This window comes from Arvicanthis niloticus, chromosome 12 (assembly GCF_011762505.2).
Source record: "Arvicanthis niloticus isolate mArvNil1 chromosome 12, mArvNil1.pat.X, whole genome shotgun sequence".
In the NCBI taxonomy this organism is placed as follows: Eukaryota; Metazoa; Chordata; class Mammalia; order Rodentia; family Muridae; genus Arvicanthis; species Arvicanthis niloticus.
In genome coordinates this window covers 4,603,628-4,625,813 of record NC_047669.1, presented here as the reverse complement: position 1 = coordinate 4,625,813, position 22,186 = coordinate 4,603,628, and the positions used below count along the sequence as shown (strand labels likewise).

Here is a 22,186-nt window from a genome sequence, read left to right as displayed (position 1 = left end):
CCTCCATGGGGACCTTGCTAGGCCTGGCCAGCTGCACTCCAAGCACCAGGGAGTGACATCTGTCCCTACAGCCTCCACAAGTCTCAGAAGTAGTCTTCTAATGATAGGATGATGTGCTGCTGTAGGAATATTCCTGTGACTTCTGGCTAGTGGCCTATATCACACCAGTCCGCGACATACCTTATCAAAACAGCTAGAGGCAAGTTTTCATCAGTTTATTTAATTATTCAATAAGAATTATTCTCAAGGAACAAAATTTAAATAACTAGATCAGCATGTCAAAAGATCTTACATCATACAAAGTGCAGATCTGAGGACAATAAAACAGTAAGAAAAAGGGGCATGGATGAGCCTCGGTGGCAGAGTGTGTGACATGCTTAATATTCATAAGTTCTGGTTCAATCCTAGTACTTGAAAAACAGACAAACTAGCAGAACCTTGGCTAATAAACGTAACAGGGGCACAAAACTTGAGCATGTATTCATTCTGCCTTTCACATCTGGCTTCATCATGGAATTCATTGAGGGCAAGCAGATCAAAATGAGAGTGCATTCATCTCATTTTGCATCAGAAGTGGATGAGATCCCTTCTGAGTCACTGTAAATAAAAACAGAGGCCATCTTTGTCAGGTACTCAAGTCCTGGCCTGAGTACCCATGATGGGCTAAAGACACTGCCCTGTGTATACATACGGGAAAGAAGAGCAAGTCAGGAATCAGGGCTGCTCTGCTGAAGCCCTGGGACAGCCCTGGAGCAAAGCGTAGGAAGTGGAGGAGGCAGCCACCCATGGGACCTGAGCACGCTTCCCCCCTCCCCCTATTCAAGCACACAACCTCGAAGTTCTGCTGTTCTGCACCCAGGACAAGCTTGATAGTTCTTAAGCGACTCTAAACAAACCATAAATAACAGAGCATCTCTGAACTTGTCAGAGCTAGTAACTGCAAGCCAGTTGCAATCGGATCTTTTATTTTTCCACTCAGCCAACAGTTTTGGACTTAGGGCTTTCTTCCTTTCTTCCGCAGTGACTGCCCTTCTCCAGAGAAAGCGACAAATCTGCCTCCAGCTTCATCCTAGGTGTGAAAATAGGATATCATTTTCAGAAATTCTCAAAGCTTACAATAATTACTTTATTCTATGGACTCAAATGCCCTGGAGGAGCTGGAGAGATGGATCAGTGGTTAAAAGTGTGTGCCCCTCTTTCAGAGGACCCAATTTCAGTTCCCAGCACCCATGCTGGGTGGCTCACAATGGTCTCCAACTCCAAGGGATTTGACTCACTCTTCTGAGCTGCCAGGGCACCTGCACACACAGGGCAATCAAACACACATATAAATAAGAGTCTACCACCACCTTTGTTTTTAGATTTACTATACAACTTTTCAACTTATGGAAGGGAACCTGTGGCACCTTGCTGCCATCCAACACTCAGAGAGGATCCCATCATCTATGAGCCCAGGAAATAATCGAATTCAAAACTCTAAGCATTATTTCTATTGAACAGCTATCTCTTTCACATCACTATAGAGTTGAAAAATCCTAAATTGAAACATGATAGCTTGGGAACCTTTTACACAATAATCATTTTGTATTTTCAAAATGTTATGTGTATGGGTGCTTTGCCTACATAAGTCTGTGTAAAATATGCATGCAGTGTCCATGGAGCCCAGAAGAGGGCCCCAGGTCCCCCTAGGACTGAAGTTACAGAGGTTTGAGCCATCATCTCAATTGAATCTGGGTTCTCTAAGGAAGTCAGTGCTCTCAGAGCTTTGGCCAATGCTGCAGCCCCACAACAACCGTTTCAATGTAAAAAGTACACTGCTCCAAGAAAAATCACTCTCAACTGCACCAACCCAATAGCATTTCCAGTCACCTTTCTGCACATATTTACTTAATCCCCAAATCTCAAACCCATGAGTTTCTAATCTAAATTCCCTTACTTCCTGTTTGGCACTGCTGAGATAAGTGGCCACTGTCTGCACACAGCTCTGGTTTTTGTTTTGCTTTTGTTTTTCTAGAAGGGAATTCCTAGCTTAAAAGAGGCACATTTAAAAAAAAACAAAAAAACAAAAAAACAAACAAACAAACCAAAAAAAACTATATATTCAGACCAGCCAACCATAAGAAACACTACCAATCAATTCTTTCACTAGCAGGTTTGTTTAACATCGAAAAAACAGTAGGTTTTAATCCCACATTCTTTTAACTGCTCAAGATCTGAAGCATTCCCTCTTGCTTTCCTACAATAGAGGAAATCTGCAGTTTCCAAAACACATCTTCACACCTACTGCACCCTGAAGCAATTCAGCGTTTATGTGATGTGAAGCACGTAAGTGCAGAGCACATGTGAACTACAGAATGCAGGCCTCTGCCACACAGCCTTCTGCCTGTCCTGACGTCTCTCTCCTCCATCCAAGCACGACTTGACCAATTTCATCTGTTTGAAGGCATATCCCAAGCTAGGACTTGCCATTTTCTTACACTAGAGCCCAGACTGGCCTTGAACTTTCTATCTGCCTCAGCTTCATCAACTCTGGGATTCAGTGTGAGTCACCACTGGCTTCAGCTTTTTCTACTTCCTTTCTTTAGTGAGGTATACCCTCAAGTAAAGTTTCCAGAAAGCTCCTCAAAGGCTTTTTTTTCTGGTCCTACATGTGAGAAAATACTTCTGTTTTGAACCTGGTGTCTTGATGGTAGGTCAGCTAGTGAACCTGACTAGTAGAGCTGCCAAAGAGCTGCCACGTCAATCATTACAGACTTAGTGGCTAAAATACCACATTAATTTATGAGCATTCTGAAGCTGAGACCAAGGTGTTGTCTTCAGACCCCTCTGGCTTGAAAATGGTCCTTCTATGCCTGTATGTGGCCTTTCCTCTGTATGGTCACATTCCCTTTTCCTGGGAAAATTAGAAAACAGGTCAGCTTGGATTAGGGCCCTATTTTCCCTTCATTATGCCTATATCCAAACAGTCACATTGTGAGGACAACACATAAATTTTGAGAGGACAAAGTTTAACCTGGAAAGAGTTGGGTACAAAATTTTAGGCTGGAAATTTTTTCTCTTAGAATTTTTGTCTTGCTTTGTTGGGAAAGGTGCTGTGACCCTAAACGCATTGTAAAATGTATTCTATTCTATCTACCTCTCTTTCCAAAGGTGTTTCTATGAGCTCCAGGATCTACACCAAACTGCTGCTTGGATTTTCCCAGGCCAGGCTTAGACTGTAGCTGTTCATGCTAATTAAAAGCAGGTTCTGCTTGTCCATCTGTCAAATCCTTGCTGAAGTTGCCTCCTCTTCCAAACTTATTATCTCATTACCTTTCACCAAAACTTTAGTGGCTTTGAAGATAGAGTAAAGCTATGTCTTTAATTTCATAAACATTTGGGACTGTGCCTGCCAGCCTATTCTCCGTTCTATAAATCACACTGGGTTGTGAGTATGATGAAAGCTGAACTATATCTGATAAAGGATGTAGGCAGGTTTCATGGAGGCCTACTGACATCTACTCTAAGCCTAGAAACCTTACAACACTGTGTCAGCTTAAGGGACATTAAAGGCGGCAAGAGATTGCGGTTCAGCCTGGGAATACCCTAGTCTTTGTCTCAGGCCACCCAGAATACTAGAGCAGGACAAGTTCAGCAGCCAAGAGTGTGTGGCAATGATCCAGCAGTCTCACACAGTCTCACAGCACAGCCAATCTCTGCCCTATTGAGACTCCTCAAGGAGACTGACTGATCTTCCCTCCTTCCCTCCCTTCCTTCTCTTCTAAGATAGGTCTCCTTTGGCAAAGCCTGACTCTGAGCTCCTGGATCCTCTTGCATCAACCTCCCAACTGCTGAGACTACAGTTGTGCACCATGACCAGCTAAGCGTGATCCTTTGAGAAATGAACCAGTAAAGCCCAAGGTCTAACATAGGTATTCTAGAAATAGATGTCACATTTGGGTGGCTGCAATCCAGACACAGCTGCCGTGCACAATGCAATCTGCAGCAGGATGAGACACCTATAAATAATGCCTAACACCTTGGACGAAGTTCCCATGTAATGCCTCCTACTTCTAAGGCAGCTCCCCCACCCCCAGGCCTGGTAACAGGAACATGCTGGCCATAGAAGCTTGCTATCCTGATGTCTTTGTGAAGGTCATTTTCTAGATGGAGTGCTATAGGTACCATGTGTGAGGTGGTCAGGGGATCTGGCTCTGTACCCACACATCTGCACAAATGCAATCACAACATGAAGCTCAAAGGTACATCTCAGCAATAAGATGTTACTTAAGCACACAGAGGATACCTGGTCCCTGACTTGGCACTGGCTCTGTGAGCCAGGATCATGCTCGTCACCACTGTTGAGCAGTACCAGGGCTGTAGTAGAGACCTGAACCTTCATGACTGTGTTCATGCTAACGGTCAACGTCTTGATTTTGGTCACTTTGGTTTCCTATGAGCACATGCACCTATTCCCAGGTATCATGTCCAACCACAGTCCGCTGGGCCTGTTCAAATATTCACCTCTGCAGGCCTCAGCCATGCTGTCCCTGTCTTACAGTCCTACCACTTACCCAGGAGTCACTGTGTAGAAATAGTAAGCTCTAGATCTAGGCTATTAAGTACAGTGATAAGCAAGAGTGTAGTTCAGCGTGTGTGAGGTCCTGGGGTTCAACTTCCCACGCTGAAAAAACAGTAAGCAAAAAGAAGATGAAACCCACCTGGGCTCCAGAGTTTTTTCATGGCAGAACCTGGAGTCAGTTCTTGACCCCTGCATTGCCAAGTCTTAGTCAACAGACCTGCAATGGTTCTACAGAGTAATCAGCCCATTAGGAACAGCAGGACCACAAGAAGGGGCCTACATATCACAGAAGCACCCTATTGTGAATGGCAGAAACACCAGTCACCACTAGTAAGTAAATTCTATGACCAACGAAATAAACTTACCTCTTCAACCTTTTTGACCAATGGACGTGAATTTCTGATGAAAGTGATCTTACCAAGCTTAAATTCGTAATTAGGAATTCCTCTGTGAAGATTACAGACAAGGAGAAAGGTTAGTTACTAGACAAGGAGGACTAAGATTTGCTTCTGACAATCAAGAGGAAGGTAGGGAGAGACAGCAATGCCTACTTAGTAATTGTCTAGAATACACTGCTCTGCTCTCTATGTACCTGCTAGGAGGGAACACAAAGTAAAAACACTGGTCGTGGGATAGGAACTGTGGGTACTGGTCTAGCCTTAGACTTCCTCTGAAAGTACTCCAGTGGACCCCATCTCCTGTTCTCTTCCTGGTCACACACACAGTAGACAGCTAACACATCCTAGCCCTACCTGGTAGCCACCAAAAGAGGGTTCACTATGAATCCCTGGACAGACACCATCATGCTTTACCACTGTCAGGGAATGAGCAAGGGCTTGAGCCTACTCAGTAGCCTGCTGCTCTGTCTCCAACACTGGAATTAGGCTCTCCCATGTCCTGGACTTTGACACAAAGCCCATGTGTCAAACCTTTCTTGGAAAATGGCAAACACTCATCAGGGACAGACTAGGACAGACCTACCTTTTGATGTCTCCAGGCTTGATTGGGGAAGGACTGGGCTCTACCCCCTTTTTCTTTCCATCCAGTCTATTCCCAGAACCAGAGAAGGCCTAGACAAGGGAGTCAAGAGGTGCATGCTCAACCTCAAGAGTGAGCAACCATGTGCCTCTGTTCAGACACCCCAGAAGAGTGGGAGTTGGTGCACTGCCAGATCCTCTTGAGTGCTGCCAGCCAAGATATCTTCACCAGCCCCTCAAGGGACTGCAGGAAGTCTAAGAGCTCTCTAATACAGGCAGCAGCAGTGATAGCTGACCTCTGTTGCAAATACCTGCCAGGCCCCTCCTTCCCACACGTCTAGTCATACCTCCTCTTCTGCTTCCCAGCATGTCAGCGCCCACACGAGCTACTTCTGCCTGCTTACCAGGGAGCCTGGCTAGCAAGCATGCAGCTTACTTTCAAATGGTGTAGGCAAATAAAAGCAGGATGTGTTTTCAGAGGTAAAGCAAATGAGCCTAAGGGAAGGGTGGTGAGGCTCTATTATACTAACTTGACTTTGTAGACATCCCCCACACACCTAGGGACCATACTCATGTCCTGATAGGCATAAGTTTTGAAAGGAACAACAGAAGTTGGAAGCCTTTTAGGGTTGTCAAGGTCCCAAGAAAAAGCACATATTAAAATGTCTGAGGGCTGGAGAGATGGCTCAGCAGTTAAGAGCACTGACTGTTCTTCTAGAGGTCCTGAGTTCAATTCCTAGCACCACATGGTGGCTCACAACCATCTGTATTGGGATTCAATGCCCTCTTCTGGTGTGTCTGAAGACAGCTACAGTATACTTATATAATGAATAAATCTTTTTAAAAAATGAATTTAAATCTGTCTTTTTAAAAAAACAAACAAACAAACAAACAAACAGTTTGGTAATTGAGCAAGTGCCTGATTTATCTGCTCATTTGGGTGCCCGGAGCTCACGTCCTGCTAATGTTCACAGATCATCACTGAGAACAGTTCCTAGCATCAGGATGCAGAGAGACACACAGTGTCTGGTACTCACACGGAAGCCCATCTCTCCAGCATAGCCACTGTGGTCAGCTTCTCCCTCCTGACAAGGGAAGGAAAGAAACAGGACATGAGCTTCCTGGAATGGGTGGTCAGCTCTCCTCAGAGCCTCGTTTCCACAGCTGCCCCAGTCTTAATCAGCTAGAACACATTATCCTCCTAGGAGGCAAGCCTCCTCCTCCTCAGAGCAAGGACTATGACCCAGCTAACCCCTGCAGAGCCCACTCACAGAGAAACACACCAACGGGCCAGCAAGTCAGCTCACCAGGTAAAAATACTTGCCAGCAAGCCTGAAGACCTGAGTTCAATCCTTGGTATCCAATGGTGGAAAGAGAACCAGCTCCCAAAAGTTGTTCTCTGACCTCCATATACATGAGTGGCAAACACACTCCCAACCCGCACACAACATATTTAAATGTAATTAAAACAAACAAAAGAAGCACAGATGCAAAAATATCAGGAGCTCAAGAAAATGACTTACTATTGACTCCTCATGCTGCACTGGTCTTTCTGGTTCTTTGTAGCCCAAGGGAGCATCAAAATCCACCTGTGTTTTGATAATAAAAGTTAACTCCTGAGATGTACCACACTCTGCTTTCTTAACTGAGACAACAGCTTTAGAGTTCAGTTTTCCCAACAATAGTGCTTTATTCTGTTCAATATCACTACAATGACATCACACATTATAGACACACTATTGTCGGGAACTCTGTGTGTGTGTGTGTGTATGTGTGTGTGTGTGTGTGTGTTTAGAGTTAAATATAACCATATCACCATGGAAGTGTGTATATCCATTACCCCAGGGAAGGTACTAATAGTTCTACAATGACCCACATGTTCCCGACAACCATTAATCTCTCTTCCCTTTCTAAAGTCTGACACCATAGGATTTCAACGTAAATGAAAGGAGACAGGAGACAGGGTAACCTTTTTTTCCCCCTTGACAACCAGGAGTCCTGTCAATAATTTGTTTCCACTTAGCTCTTAATTCTGGGACATTCACTCTTTGACAGGCCTGAGGTGACTGTGGATCCAGCCACTTTAAGTACAGTCAACTGCCACTTCTACTCCCTAGGAGGGACTACTAAGTGAATGGCCATCTCTCCTATGCTGATAGCACTGTCCTCCTCTTCCTGTGTGAGACATTTTCATGGGTTCTGACCTCCCTTACAGTGGAAAGTCACTCACATTCATGTCACATTCAATAATGGATACAGCCTTGTCAGGTTTGGTCTCCATCACCCGAAGTTCATAGATCTGCAGAAAAAAACAGAAAGATGAAGTAGTGGGGGCTGGCAACACGGGCGAACGTCACACCAGCATCATTCTTCCAGCACTGACAATGCTGCTTCAGGTCGGATCGAAAGGCACTGGTTCCCACATGTTGGTCTAACTCCACAAGTTAATTAGCTCCATAATGCAAAGACTATTCCTGGTCTAGACATTCATATCTGATTTATTCTAACACCTAAAATCTAATATTCTAATATAATTATATATCCTAAATACATTCTACTACCTAAAATCACAATCTAGTTTATGCTAAGAAAAGAATTAGCTAAGTGTTCAAGGAGATGAGTAAGAATGCTCATACCAATAATGCTAAGTCTAACCTCCCAAAACAACAAATGAATTGTGTTGCTTAAATTTAAGAGTGGGGGGCAGGGAGAGGAAAAGAAAAGGGAAAGAAAAAAAAAAGAGAGAGAAAAGAAGTTGGGCTAGGGTTATATAGAACTCAATTGTTTTACACACTGACACCTATATCAACATGCATCTGCAATAGTCCACATGGAGGTCAGAGTACACCCCTCAGGGGGTGGTTCTCTCCTACCTGTGGGCTCTGGGATCAAACCCAGATCACCAGGCTCACAGGACCAGCATCTTTAACTGCACGTCACCAGTCCTACAGCTTGGCTGTGGAGCATTTGTATAGTATGTTCACAGCCCCAGGTTCAATCCCTAGCACTCCAGAAGCAAATGATAAATAAACAGCAGAGGCTCCCTGGGTAAACAGCAGCTGATGACCTGACCTTGGATACACAGAACTACATGAAGCCACAGTTCTCGGCTCTTACATCTCTTAACCAAGACAGTGGAGTTAGGTGAAATGACAGGTGAGTTCCCACAAAGCTCAAGAAGGCTTCACATCTCCATTATCCAGAGTATCCCCACACCACGTAAGGAAGCTGACCAGGATTCTGTGACAGTTGTGGGGACCTAGTCTGAGAGGATTAGCACTCACTTCAGGGAAGATGATGCCAGGCTGGGGTCACTACTGAGCCCTACAGTAGTGTCAGCCCTGGCCCAGCTCCACAGCTATCAGTTTGTGAGAGGCACCTGCCCTACTAGGCTCCATGCCTATGGTGGACAGCCCGAGATGGCAAGACTTGTATTACACTTTCCATCAATATACTCTATGGATAACAGGGAAGTGAAGGCTTCTTTAGCTTTGTGGGAACTCACCTGCCATTTCACCCCACTCAATGGTCTAAGAGCCAAGACCCATGGCTGAACATAAGCCGTAATAAGACTCGACTCAACAGACCTAAGTCAGGAAGCAGCTAAGGGAAGAGCCATGTAAGACACTGTATGCTCCTGGGGCTGGAGAGGGCGCAGCGGTGGTTAGGAGCACTGCCTGCTCTTGCAGAGGACCCAAGTTCAGTTTTGAGCACCCACACAACAGCTCATTGTCTGTAACTCTAGCTTCAGGAGTTCTGACACCTTCACACAGATAGGCATGCAGGCTAAGTGCCAATGCATGTAAAACAAAAATAAAAACATTTTTAAAAGATAATGTATGCTCCTATGAGAATCCCAAGAGGCACTAACTCAAATAGTTAAATTCTATTTCAAGGTAACCAATAGCATTCTGCCCCACAGCAGGCTCTGATCCTCAAAGGGCTGTGTGCTTTCAACAGAGGGTTTTACAAGAACAGACACACAGTTAGTTTGTTTTTGGCTCGTCTCAGCATGGCAAAGGGCTTGGCTTAGATAAAAGGACAGAAAAACCTTTGGTATGGAGACAAGAGTAGGAACTTGCTTTGTAGTCCAGACCAACCTTGAACCTACAAACCTGTTGCCATAGTCATATAGATTACTAGCATTCACCACCACGCTCAGCCAACAAAGGCTTTTAAAGACATATTTTAAAAAGAGATTTATGTTTATGAATGTTTTGCCTGCATATATGTATGTGTTTGTACCAGATGCATGCCTGGTGCCCACAAAGACCAGAAGAGGTTGTCAGAGCCCCTGGAACCAGAGCTACAGGCAGCTGTGAACCTCTTTGTGAGTTCTGGGAAATGAACTGGGTCCTCTGCAAAAGCAACAAGTACTCTTAATCACTGAGCCATGTTTCCAGCCCATTAATAGATGTTATTAAAAGATGTTATGTATAATGAATAGGTACAAAAATGTTAAGCTTATTTGTCTATAAATATAATCAGTTTATAACACTTTCTGCATACTGTGTTTTCACTGCTTTGACAAAATGCTCGACAGAAACAACTAAGGAAGGCCTGTCTGGGCCACAGTCCGGGCGGGAGGGAGCTCCAGGCCACACTGCGTCCACAATCACAATGAGTGCTGATGGTCGGCTTGCACTGGTTTTCCTGAGTCTAGCACACTGAGCCGCGGAACCATGCCATCTCCAGTTAGTGGGCCTTCCCATCCCAGCTGTGTCTACACAGTCCTTCATGGACATGCGGCAGTTTCCATTCTATTGTGTTTCTAAATCCTATCAAACAGCAGTCACATTAACCACCATGAAAGGCTAGGGAGATGACCCAGTGATTATACATATATATCTTTAAAAAGTTAACTATCAACACTAAGAAAATTAGGGCTCTGAATGTGAACCCAGGAAGTTTTAGAAAACTAAACAGTAGGCAGCAATTAGGTGATAAAAGCCATTTCTAGACTCCCTTCCCCCATTCAATACTAGAATGGACAACAACTATGGCTCTTCATTGTGGATTCAAATATTCTCTTGTGGAGGGTGTGGGAAGTCTCATGAAACCTTGAACCTAAAACCATTACCTAGGTATGATAACTAGCATGTACTACCAAGGGTCAGCCAGCAGAGCCAATTTTAACACATGAAAGGAAGAAAGGGAGGGAGGGAAGATTTTTTTCTATTTTAAGTTTCTGAATGTTTTGCCTGCATGTATACATGTGTATGTACCACAGGCATGTGGTCTTGGTACCCACCAAGACCAGAAGAAAAGTTATCAGAGGCCCCTCCCTGAGAGTAGCGCTGTAACTTGTACAGAACTCCATTGATGCAGCATTGAGTCACACATACCTGGCTCACCCATGCTCCTGTAATTCACCCCAATGAACTCTGCATCACTGAAACACTTAGATGAAATCATTTCTTAGCTCTGTCATTTCCCTCTCTGGCAAACAGGCACAGTAGCACAACATTCTTTACCTTCTCATTATAGTTGATGGCAATCACATCTCCAGTCGTCAGACAGGCGAAGTTTCTCAATGCATTTTCTAATCTGTATACACGCTGTCAAGGCAACATGGCAAGCAGCAAGCCTTCAATTACACAATGGATTACTACTTCCAATGACATAGAACAGCTATGGAAGGGCTGGCCTCAGATGAGTGGGGCTGACTCCTAGAATTACTCTGGCAGGTCCTGCAAATGCTACAGTGCAGCCCCCCACATCTCTGCTCTATCTCTGCAAATGCTACAGTGCAGCCCCCCACATCTCTGCTCTATCTCTGCAAATGCTACAGTGCAGCCCCCCACATCTCTGCTCTATGTTGTCTTCGTTCCTTTTCTCGTCCCTGAAACCAAATACTCAACCAAAAGCAACGTTAGGAAGGATTTATTTGGGTTCTGTGTGCCCTAAAGCAGTTCATCATGAAGGGAAAGGGCATGCAGGCAGGGAAGGCTTGCAGCTGTGAAGGTGGGTGTCACACCTGGTGGATCAGAAAGCAGGGAAAAAGGAGTGAGAGCTCTCAACTGGTTTCCTCCCTCTCCCTTTAGTCAGCCTGGACCCAGATCACATGATGGGCTTCCCACACTCGAGCGGGTCTTCCCTCCTCAGTTAAATCTCTTTTTAAAAAATACTCATAAATAAGCCAATGTATGTCTACTATGCGATTCTAACAGTCAAGCTGAAAATAAAAACTAACCACACGAACATGAGACTGCCTTCACCTTATCAGTCCTACCCAGAAACAACAGTTAACCAAAGTGATCCCCTTTTCCCCATGATAACAGAGGAAAAGCCTCCCAGGAGAGAGCTTGGCTGTTAAGAGTGAGTACAGCTCTTGGAGAAGACCCAAGACTGGTTCCCAGCACCCACAATGACAGATTACAATCGCCTGTAACTAGGGTATCTGATATCTTCTTTTGGCCTCCAAAGGCACCTAGACCCACATGCACATATCCACATACATACACATTATTTAAAAAATAAAATAGGGGCTGCAGAGACAGCTCAATGGATAAGAGTGTGTACTACTCTTTTGGAGGATCAAAGTTTCATTCCCAGTACCCACATTAAATGGTTCACAATCACCTATAACCCAAGCCCTAGGGACTCTAATGTCCTTTTCTGGCCTCCTTGAGTACCTGTATACACAGACATAGCCATAAGAATTTTTTTAAATATTAAAACGCTCCTGAAAGCAATCTCATAAATCTACATTATAACATGAGAAACCACAAAGATCCTAAAAATGAGGGTGAAGACAAGACCCATCCCACACTGACAGCAAAACAGAATACTTTAGTCTAATGGACAAATTAAGCAGCTCTTCCCACAGATGTCCCCTGACTGTAGCACAGGACACCTCTACTACTGTCTACAAAGTGAAGACAAGTATCCAACATGGCCCTGTGTCACTAAGGCCATTCTGTCTAAGACCTATTCACCAAATGAACCTCTGTCAAGGCCCACTGGCATCCAGGATTTGACCCTTGGCACAGCAGCCTGCTTCTGACAGTGAGTGGAGAGAGGTGACAGGTGGCAAGGGCGGTAACAGCAGGTTCTGTCTGTATGTTTGCTTTCAGATGTTCTACTTGTCCATGTTGCTGTTTGAGATCTCTGTTTTGTTTTTCTTTAGACAAAGTCTTGCTATGTACATCTTGACACAAAGCATGTCCCTCACTCACACTGGTCACATTTATAAATACACATACCCAGCTTAACCTGAGAGGTGAACATAAAAGAAAAAAAAAATCATTAGAACAAAACCATACAACTTTTCCTTCCCACTTGCTAAAACCCAGAAAATGCACTCAGCCAACCTTTACTATCTTACTTTGAATGGGTCCTGAGTCTGAGCACAAAGTGGGTTTGGTTACCTAGTGCATGCTGACCCAGAGCAAGGGCTCCACAGAGGGCTGGAGGTAGATGGGCCACGATGCCTTTCCACTGCATACACTGCATACCTCGGTCGTTGTGCTAGGTAGCCACAAAACTAAAAGAAGGCTCTGCAAGTGACTGGAGAAGGCCAAAGAGCCCTGACTTGCTTGTCAGGACCAAGAGGATGTAGCCAAATGATGTCACTAACAATCACAACTTCAATCAGAAACCAATGTATAGTTCCCCATGCTATTCAGAGACAACCACGAACCCCTCTGTTACAGAGGACTCTTATGTCAAAAGGATACACTGCTTTAGGATTGGTGATATCCAGGAAGTCTGGGCTCTGAGGCTGGAACTTAGAGTAGGTAGCCACTTGAAGGTTGACACTTTCCACCTGAACCAGGCCCCCTTCTTCCAACAGCAAATTCTGCATCATCTGAAGAGAAGAAATCAGCATGAAACTCTTTACAATTGAGAAGCCCACACGGTTAACATCTGCCAGTTAGTACCGTTAGTCCACTGAGTGGGTCTAAGTCTTATTTGGGTAGAAGAGCCTAGGATGGAGACTGGAACAAGCAATTGAACTGTGATGTAGAAGAAAACCAAGTGGAGGACGCACATGGAAAGCAGAGCAAGTGAGAGACTCAACGGAGGCTGCACTGTGGCCTGTCTCTGGCAAGGCCACCTGACAGGCCACCAGTTTCTAGCTTTCTGTACACAATGTTTCCCTGGGATGCTTACCTCCCAGCTCCAAAGCTGTCCCACAAGCAGTTTTCAAGATCCTGAAGCAATCAAGACCACACAAGGAAAGGCTAGTCGTGGAAGGCCCCAGACATGTTTGCTACCGAGGGTCATAAAAAACGCTAACACACATGCACTGCTTAACTACCCAGTAAGACAAATAATGACTGAGGACGGGAACAGAAGGAGATGAACAAAGGCTGTGAAAATCTAGCATGTAGGAAACCAGGCCACTATAGTACTAGTCTTAAGTCAGAGACAGAGAGCCATGGGTCAGAAAAGAGGGATAGGTTACAGGTCTCAGAATGGATTTTTGCTAATTTTGTATCTTTTTGAAAATAATTTGGATACATAGATGCACAAGTAGAAAGAACTGCAGAGTAAATCTCCATCGGCCTTCCCTAACACCTCTACCTCCTTTTACCTTTAGGGGCCGATGCTAGCTAGGCTACCCCAAGCAAGCAAGTCTTTAGGGATGCAAATCCCTTAGAGAACATTCCAAAGCAAGAACAGAGGGCTGTGCTGCAAGCAGGGAGCGCTCATCTCAAGATGGGGCAGCTGAGGTGCCGCCCAGGAGAGACTACAGAGGCTCCAGCACACTGTGCTAAAAGGCTGAGAATGACAGAAATGGAGAATAGCCACTCCTCCAAATGCCACAGCAAGCTGCTAAGGCTTTGGCAAGTGAGGGCTCTGTGACCCTAAGTACAAGTGTCCCAAGGGTCAATACCAGTCTGGTAGAGGTCAAAGCAGTATAAAATGGTCAATCAGGAGGAAGGTAACTATGGCATGAGGCTCTGGAGCACACAGAACAGGAAGGCAATTGCAGGCCTGAGTGGGGCCTACAGCTTCCCCAGACAGACAGAAGCAGGACATAGCCACAAACAGCACAAAACAGGAAAAAGGGTCAGACCAAGCCCTGGGGAACAGACTTCTGAAATGACTTGAGGACAACGAGCAAGAAGACCTGAAAGCTCACTCTCTCCCTGGTCCATTCGTGGGTACTTTGATGTGGATATCATGGCAGGCCTGGGCCAGATGGTACTCCAATAACTATGGGTCAACACGAGGTTCCAGCAGCAGGCTAGCATTTCCTGCAGCCTGGTTCTCCCTGAAACTTGGCAGCTTAGGTTAGGTAAAGCTCACTGAGCAGCCAAGTGAGATAATCTGTGTACATGCCTCTTGTCACCTGAAACAGAAGCTGGGCGATAGTAGGCAAATGCCTGCTCATACCATGAGCTGGAAAGACAGCCCAAAAGGGCTGGGAAAACAAGTCTTATACCCCCACTAGCTTCCTAAGGGCCATGTGGCATCTTAGGGAAAGAAATTCAGATAGCTTCCCAGGCTAAAGATGTCAAAGAATCTGTAGCTATTGTCTGCACGTCAGGGATTTAAAGGGAGAATTTTCAGAACTCCACATTGTCTACCTCACACTTCATCTCAACAGGTGAGCCACGGGCCTCTGCAGAAAGAGAAGGACTGAAAGAGTCACTGCCCTACACTTCACCATCCAGTGCAGCTTCAGTGGCCAGGCCTGCTACTACACAGGACAGCCTTGTGCAGGGGAAGACACAGGACAGTAAGTGCTGAGTGTAGTGACAGGCATGTCAGATCTCAGCTTTAGTAAGACATCCCACAACAAGTCTGGGCAAGGACACAGGCAACACAGAAACGCCTAGAAGTTGCAAGGCTAAGCAGGACTCTTGCTGGGGAGAACGTGGGGCCATAGTTCATCAAGCACCCCGGGGCTCAGCTGGAAAGGGGGGCAATGACAAAAAGAAAGGATCTTTAGAACTCGAATCACATGTAATTGTAAAAAGGAAAAGTTACTCCTTTGAAATGTGTTGATCACTGTGACAGAGCAAGCAGGTGGGGACTGAGCTTCAGAACACTGTTCTGGTGGCAGTAGGGCCTCCAAGTACAGTAGACAAAGCACTTCTGTGTTCTCAGCTCCAGCCACAGCCTGCCCAGGGCCTTTCAGGACACCTGACACCATTAAAGCACAAAGAACAGGGTCCATGCTTCCCTGTGAAGGCTTCCTAAAGCTGAGCTTGTCAACTAGGCTAGGACTGAAAGGAGAGAGAGAAGGGAAGCAACGGAGTTGCAGTATCCAAACCACCCCACAGAATGCTTGCCACCTCAGGATCCTCCCCGATGTGCTAAGTAGTCCTGCCAGCCCTTCTGAGGAGCCCTGCTCCAGGGTAAGCTCTGGGACTGTTCAGCCCTTGATGAAGCACCCAGGCCTGTAATGACACCCTTCATATCAGCTTGACCTGTGTCTCCACAGTTAAGCATGATGTTTTAAACATGGCATAGCACACTGCTGAAGATGTCTTCCTCTTACTGGGCTGTTCTACTTGAAAAAACTCTCAGGAATGCACACACATGGAAAAGGGGTGTCTCTGCTTATGAGGTTCCCAAGGACAGACTCTACAGACCTTCACAGCTCAACTCACCCAGTGGGGGAGGTAACAGATGCCTTCATCAGCAACAAACTCCAGTACACCACAGTGTGTCATTCGGTCTGAATTCTTATTGGTCAGTTTAAACAGCATAGGATAGGTAATGTTGAGCCGGCCTAAGAACAAAGATGTTACAACACACAATCAAGTACCACACCTACCACCAGCCCCTGTGAAGGAACCCTGTCCACCCAATGCCCTCCTATGTATGGCCTTGCCCCCTAAACTTCAGCGCCTGCTCCTACATTCCCCTACTGTTCTAGTCAGAGAGGTCACCGCAAAAACACAACATGTGGCCCTAGAGCTTGGTGACTTACTCACACAGCACCAGCATAAACATGATTTTCTGAAATCATGATTCTTAAAAGTAGCATGTTCATGTATTCATCAATAACTGAAGTGGCAACCATGTGCCACAAAAAAAGAAAACCTGTTCCTTTAAAGGTTTTCATTTAGAGACTATTTGAGATTTAAACTGACATGCACCAGTACATACTGCAAGCACCATGGGACGCAAAGGGGAAAGAGAGAAAGACCAGGGAACAGGCTTCCTAGCCCCTAAACACCCAGCTTTCCATGTCAGCTACCAGACACACAATCCAGGAAGGGGGACAGCTAAGCAAAGGGATGGATGGGAAGAACTCAGCCAATTGAGGAATGACCCTCAATTAGGCAAGATGGCTGGGGTCAGGTATGAGAGAGTAAGTCAGGAAGGGAGACACTATGAGAACACATGGAACAGAGACAAGTATCTAGGCCAGTGGGAAGCACTAGCTCAGAAGGTCACAACATGGCATGTCTCTGAATTCCAGTGATCTATGAGGTAAGGGCTGCACAGAGGGTAGGAGCCAGCAACAGGACTAGTAGAACACTGACTTAAAGGCACAAGGGCAGAGAAAGGAGGGCCTGGCCACATGAAACCAGAAAAAGCCAGGAGACTAGGGCAATAGGAAGTATCTAGGAGGTTCTGAGAGGTTCTCAGTGGTGTTTGCTGTGTCCTGGACAATTGTTTAATCTTCCCAGAATAATGAAAAAGGCACTACAATTTCTCCCTTTTTATACTATGGGAGAAACGGAGGCATGTGGGTAAAGTAACATGCCCTAACTGATCATGCTCAGAAGTGATGGTGCTGGGATCCAGACCTAGTCTGCTGAAGTCAGGGAACTGTGCCACTGAAGTAGACTGCAGCTTGTCAGGTTAAGCACACACACTAAGACTCAATCCATAGGCCTAAATGGCCTCTAACTCAGAGGCCTGCCACCATATCGGGCAAGCAAAGTCCACTTAGCATCAGGAGGCAAAGCAGACTTCTGGCCTCTCTCTAAATGTTGAATGAATAAAGTCAGTCAGGGAAGAGCTTGGGTAAGAAGCTCCAAAGCAGCTTAGAAAAGTGCCTCATTGTGAAATTGAGGTGATCTTGCCAGCACAAGGGTGACTGAGACAAGCAGCCCAGGACCAAGGAACTAGGCTCTCTGTCACTAAAACAGCCCCGCCATAGAAGCTACGAGTTGACCCAGACATGCATGGTCTTGGGTGCTGCAGACCAGGCTCCTGCCAAAGATCCAAATCAGGGGCAATTAGGGAAACTCTAGCACCCTTCAGCCACTGAGTGATGGAGAGGCTGACTTTGAGCTCCCCAGTCCTCTGCAACACTTAACTCCCACAGCCTGAGCAATAACCTGGATTTCACAAATCAAGACTCCCTTGTCTTACAGAGGGTTTCTTCCACCACTTAAGAGGTCTCAACAGCTGAGCATGGTGGCACACACCTGCAACTCAGAAAGTCAAGGCAGGAAGATTTTAAGTTTGAAGTTAGCCTAGTTAAGTTGGGTGAGACCCAGACTGAAGGAAGAAACAGGGCTTTAAAGGGCTGAGGTTCTAACTCAGTGAATAAGCATCCAACTAGAATGCCTGAATCCTTAGTACAGTAAAAGCAAACAAAGAAAGGTCTGAATGTTGCCCTAATCTGGCCTAAATTCCACTGATCCAGTTCCCAAGTATCTTCCTGGATACACACCTGGGCTCCTTGGACAGCTCAACCAAAAGCAAGACTATGGACTCAACCTGTCTTTGTAATGACAGCCTCTGTTAACCCCATGGTTCTACTCTACCTGCTGCCTAAGGAGACCCCCTCCACTGGACAGTCCCACCTAGAGCTGGTTATAGGTCACCTCCCCACTTATAACTAAGTATCACCACAGCTCCAATGAACGGTACTGATGGTGTCCCTGGTTAATGGAGATACCAAGATCCAGAGGCGCTAAGCCAGTAGCTGAGCCAGGCAAAGTTCAAAGCCCAAACACAGCAAAGTAGCATCTACTCTCTGCAAGTCACCACTACATCTCCATAACCAGTCTCTACAGAATGAATTCAGTATGGGAACATCTTCAAGTTTCCAAAGCAAAGAGTGCATCCACAATTAGGATTGCCCATAACCCAAGAAAGGAAGCACGGGTTTGTCTCACAACTGCTTTATCTGGCACAGGAAGAGAAAGTGGCAGCTCGACCTTTATCTGGCACAGGAAGAGAAAGTGGCAGCTCGACCTTTGATACCTCAGGATACAAAGTAACACTGGAAGTGAAAAACTCAGGTTTGGAGCTTAGGAGAGCTATCTGAAAAGGAGGTGAAGATCTGTTTCACACAGTCCTATTGTAGAGCAGTCATTTTTTTCCTTTAGGAGATAACCCAGTGAGCCTACAGAACTACTCAAGCACTATGCAAAGTGCTGCTCCTTTGTATGTAGACAAGTTCTTGAGACAAGTCAGACAATGGGGGAAGGGCCTGGGTTGAGAAGAAACAGAGAAATATCCTTTACTGACTCGTGCTTACAGCGCCCTTGCAGTGGAAAGCATGACCATGCTTTGCCTCAACTAAGGTACTTGTCCCTGGTCCTTCTAGCCCAGCACACCCTCCAAAGAGGATTCTAATCACATCCTGACAAATGTTACCTGGATCTGAGTACAACGAAAAGCCTATGCCCACCTCTGGCTTCTGTACTTATATTTCCCAAACTGTTGAGTCATTTAGAAAGTACTTACTGAGTTGATCGAGGGCTGAGGGTGGCATAATTACTGTGAAAAGAAATTTCAGGAATATTAAGTAAATAAAAACAAAAAGACAGAATAAAGGCAAGACGTAAACTTTCTGATGTATCTTTTAAAAGCTTTAAACAGTGGTTAGGGGGTAGCCAGAATTTCATGATGATTTTTCATAAAGAATCATACTTAAAGTAATTGACTTTTGTGTTCTGAATGGCATTAGTCAACAGACATGATCAGGACCGACTCCCACCACCCATGCCTTAGGAGAGTGACATTTTTACTATAATGTTAGTGTCTGGTGCCCACATGCAAAATAAGGGCTATAGAAGGCTACATGGTTCATGGAGTTTAGGGCAGGAAAGGTTACTATTCAAAATAAAAACAGGCACATACTCTTCCCTCCTTTCTCCACATCTGACCTGTCATTAGGCCCTGCTAGCATGGACACGGAGAAGCAGCGATACTGCGTGGAGAAGCGGTTCTGGAAGACCCGGGGAATCGGGTGGTCAAACATGTTGAAAGAAAACTAGAAGAAAGAAAGAAATGGTGTTATTATTAAAACAAAAGTACTTTTAGAAAAGAGGCTGGTTATCAAGTCCTGAGTTCAGTGACCTTGACTTAGCCTCCCACACAACTAGGACAAATGTAGGCCACTGTATCTAGCTCACATGTTTGTTTCTTTAGGCCAAGCACTAAACATAGCAAGTCATCAGTGCTTATAAATATGGTCAAAGAAGACAGTAAACTAGAATCTCAACTAACCAGAATGCTCTGACTGCCAGGCAGCACAGTGAACCTCAATCCCTTTTGTCTCCCCCAGGTCATCCCCCAGGTCCAGTTTCCAGTATCTATAGACAGTGCAACTTTACTAAAATATAAAACCAGGCCTTCCCCTCCCAGCTTTCTGCTACTGTGCCCTATTCTCAAGATCAAGGCTGAACCTTACATACACTTCATAGAGACTCATTACTGAGCACCCACCATCTCATAATATAATGTTCAGAAGCCACCTCTTCTCCTCAGTGCTTGCTATTTATGCGGCTCTAATCTGGGCTTTAGGGGACATCACTTTAGTAATGTTTGGGTCCTAAGAAAGCAGATATCACCTGTGCCCTAGTGAACCTAGTGAACACAAGAAAGTTAACAATAAAATACCTATGTCTGGGAGTTTTAAAGACAAGAAGCAGGTCTGGGGACAGACAGCATCCAAGAATGGATGTTAAACAAGTGTTCAGAAGATCCTCGTTAAAAACCTACATGTCTTGAGTGTCAACTGGGCAAAGAACACAAAAAACATTGCAGGTGGTGAAAAAGCGGTTGCCCATGTATGTAGTCCTTCATCTGGCTTTTAGTTACAATCCCCTTTCTTCTCCAGCGAGCCTCCCTCGCTTCGGCAGGGGTCTGGGTTAGTGCTTCTCCAGATGCTCACAGCACAGAACAGACATGCTCACCGCATGGCGAGTATTTTCTCCCACCAGTCAGCAAAATGAAAACATGAGGAACTACACCCAAGAGAGTCTGCTGGCCTTCACATCCACAGACACGCACCCAAGCACACAGAGAGTCTGCTGGCCTTCACATACACAGACATGAACCCAAGCACACAGACTCACATACCCACCCCTAGGCCTCTATTCTCAGGCTCCTGTGCACACCAACATTCCCCATCAATAAGTTGTTCTTCAGTTACCACAGAAGTCTTCAGTCTTTTATCTTTTTCTTTAAGCACCAGAACTGTCTGACTCAGTCTTAAGTTAATAACCCACAAAATCTTTTTTGAATGATGGGGTTAGGGGGTGTGTGCTCATCAAAGCTCCTTCCCCTATGCCTTCCATCAAACCTACTGCTTCTCTCTGAAACGTAAATAGAAGAGAGAAAGTATGCAACACCCCTAACTGTATCCTTCTAACTCATCCACCCATGAACATGACCATCTGCTCCTCCTTCCCCCGATTCTACCACCTGTGTTTACTTCCTTTATAAAGCTTTGATGCCTAACACATCAAGCAGTCAGCTCTGGTTACACAAATAAACTTAGATATTGATTTAACAATGACACTACGATAAAAATCGAATAACTTCTTGTTTCTAACAAACAAATGGCATGGAGTCAACACTATATACAGTAGTGATGAGACATCACTGCAGCCAGATGGGCTTGACTATCAACCTCTGTGCCTCACTTTCTTGAGTACTACCTCTCTAAGTTTTAGTTCTCCCGGTTAATATAATAACTACCTATATTCCTTGGGGAATGCAGGAATTAAATAAGCATACGTTAATAGAAAAAAAAAGCGTCCTAAATGTTATCTATCGTCGTTATCACACCATGATGAACACAAGGTGACATACATCCTAAGACATGATCTCTACTAAATAAAAGGTCAGGGAACTTTGGCAGAGCTTAATGTCCGTCGGATTCTCATCCCTCGCGCCACTCCCCAAGAACTCTCCAATTAACTTGGAGTTCACCTGTTGCGTGTCGAGCACTTAAGAGAACGACTGACATAGAGTATCACGTTCCTTTCTACTCTCGGGGGCAGCAGTCCCGCCGAAAGGCATACGAGTCATGACTCGGAGAAGCTAAGAAGAAAAGAGGCAGCTCGTAATTTTGGATGCCACTTGGGACAGAAGCGCTCGGAACAGTGGAGCGGGCCCGACGCAGGCCGGGGTGACTCGGCACCTCCGCCACCAGGTCCAGGCCCACCCCGCCGAGCTCCAGGAGCAGCTCTGGCATCACTCAGATCGCGATCTGCGGCCAACTCACCATGACTGACAGCGTTTGGTGATGCCGCTTCTTTTCCTGAACCTTATAAAAGATACCCGGAGCTCCCTCTTCGCAGCCGAGGCCACCGCTCTGAAACCCAGAACCCGCGAGAGGCTCGCCGGAAGTGACGAGAGAACGCGGGGGGGTGGGGTACGGAGGCCTGGAGTCAGCGGCGGAAAAACCGAAAGGCATGGAAAGGCCTGAGGTTTGAAAATTATTTAAAGTAAACATTAAAACACTTAATAACTGATTTAACCGGACGGC

At 45.5% G+C, this 22,186-nt stretch overlaps 1 protein-coding gene across 2 annotated transcripts; it reads right to left on the bottom strand.

The window, feature by feature from the left end:
* Window positions 1–200: 200 nt before the first annotated feature.
* Ufd1 (ubiquitin recognition factor in ER associated degradation 1) lies at window positions 201–22,073 on the bottom strand. Of its 2 annotated transcripts, none has more exons than XM_034515454.2 (12): window positions 21,923–22,073; window positions 19,549–19,681; window positions 19,153–19,185; window positions 16,107–16,228; window positions 13,218–13,348; window positions 11,013–11,085; window positions 7,769–7,837; window positions 7,062–7,127; window positions 6,576–6,623; window positions 5,543–5,631; window positions 4,927–5,008; window positions 201–1,069 (listed from the first exon to the last, which is right to left on the bottom strand). In XM_034515454.2, exons 1-12 carry the CDS (start codon window positions 21,923–21,925, stop codon window positions 995–997), a joined length of 924 nt encoding a protein of 307 aa, XP_034371345.1. In that variant the 5' UTR covers window positions 21,926–22,073; the 3' UTR covers window positions 201–994. The 2 variants fall into 2 exon arrangements, with proteins under 2 accessions (XP_034371345.1, XP_034371346.1); XM_034515455.2 differs by having other exon boundaries at window positions 19,575–19,681; window positions 21,923–22,039.
* Between the last annotated feature and the right edge of the window lie 113 nt (window positions 22,074–22,186).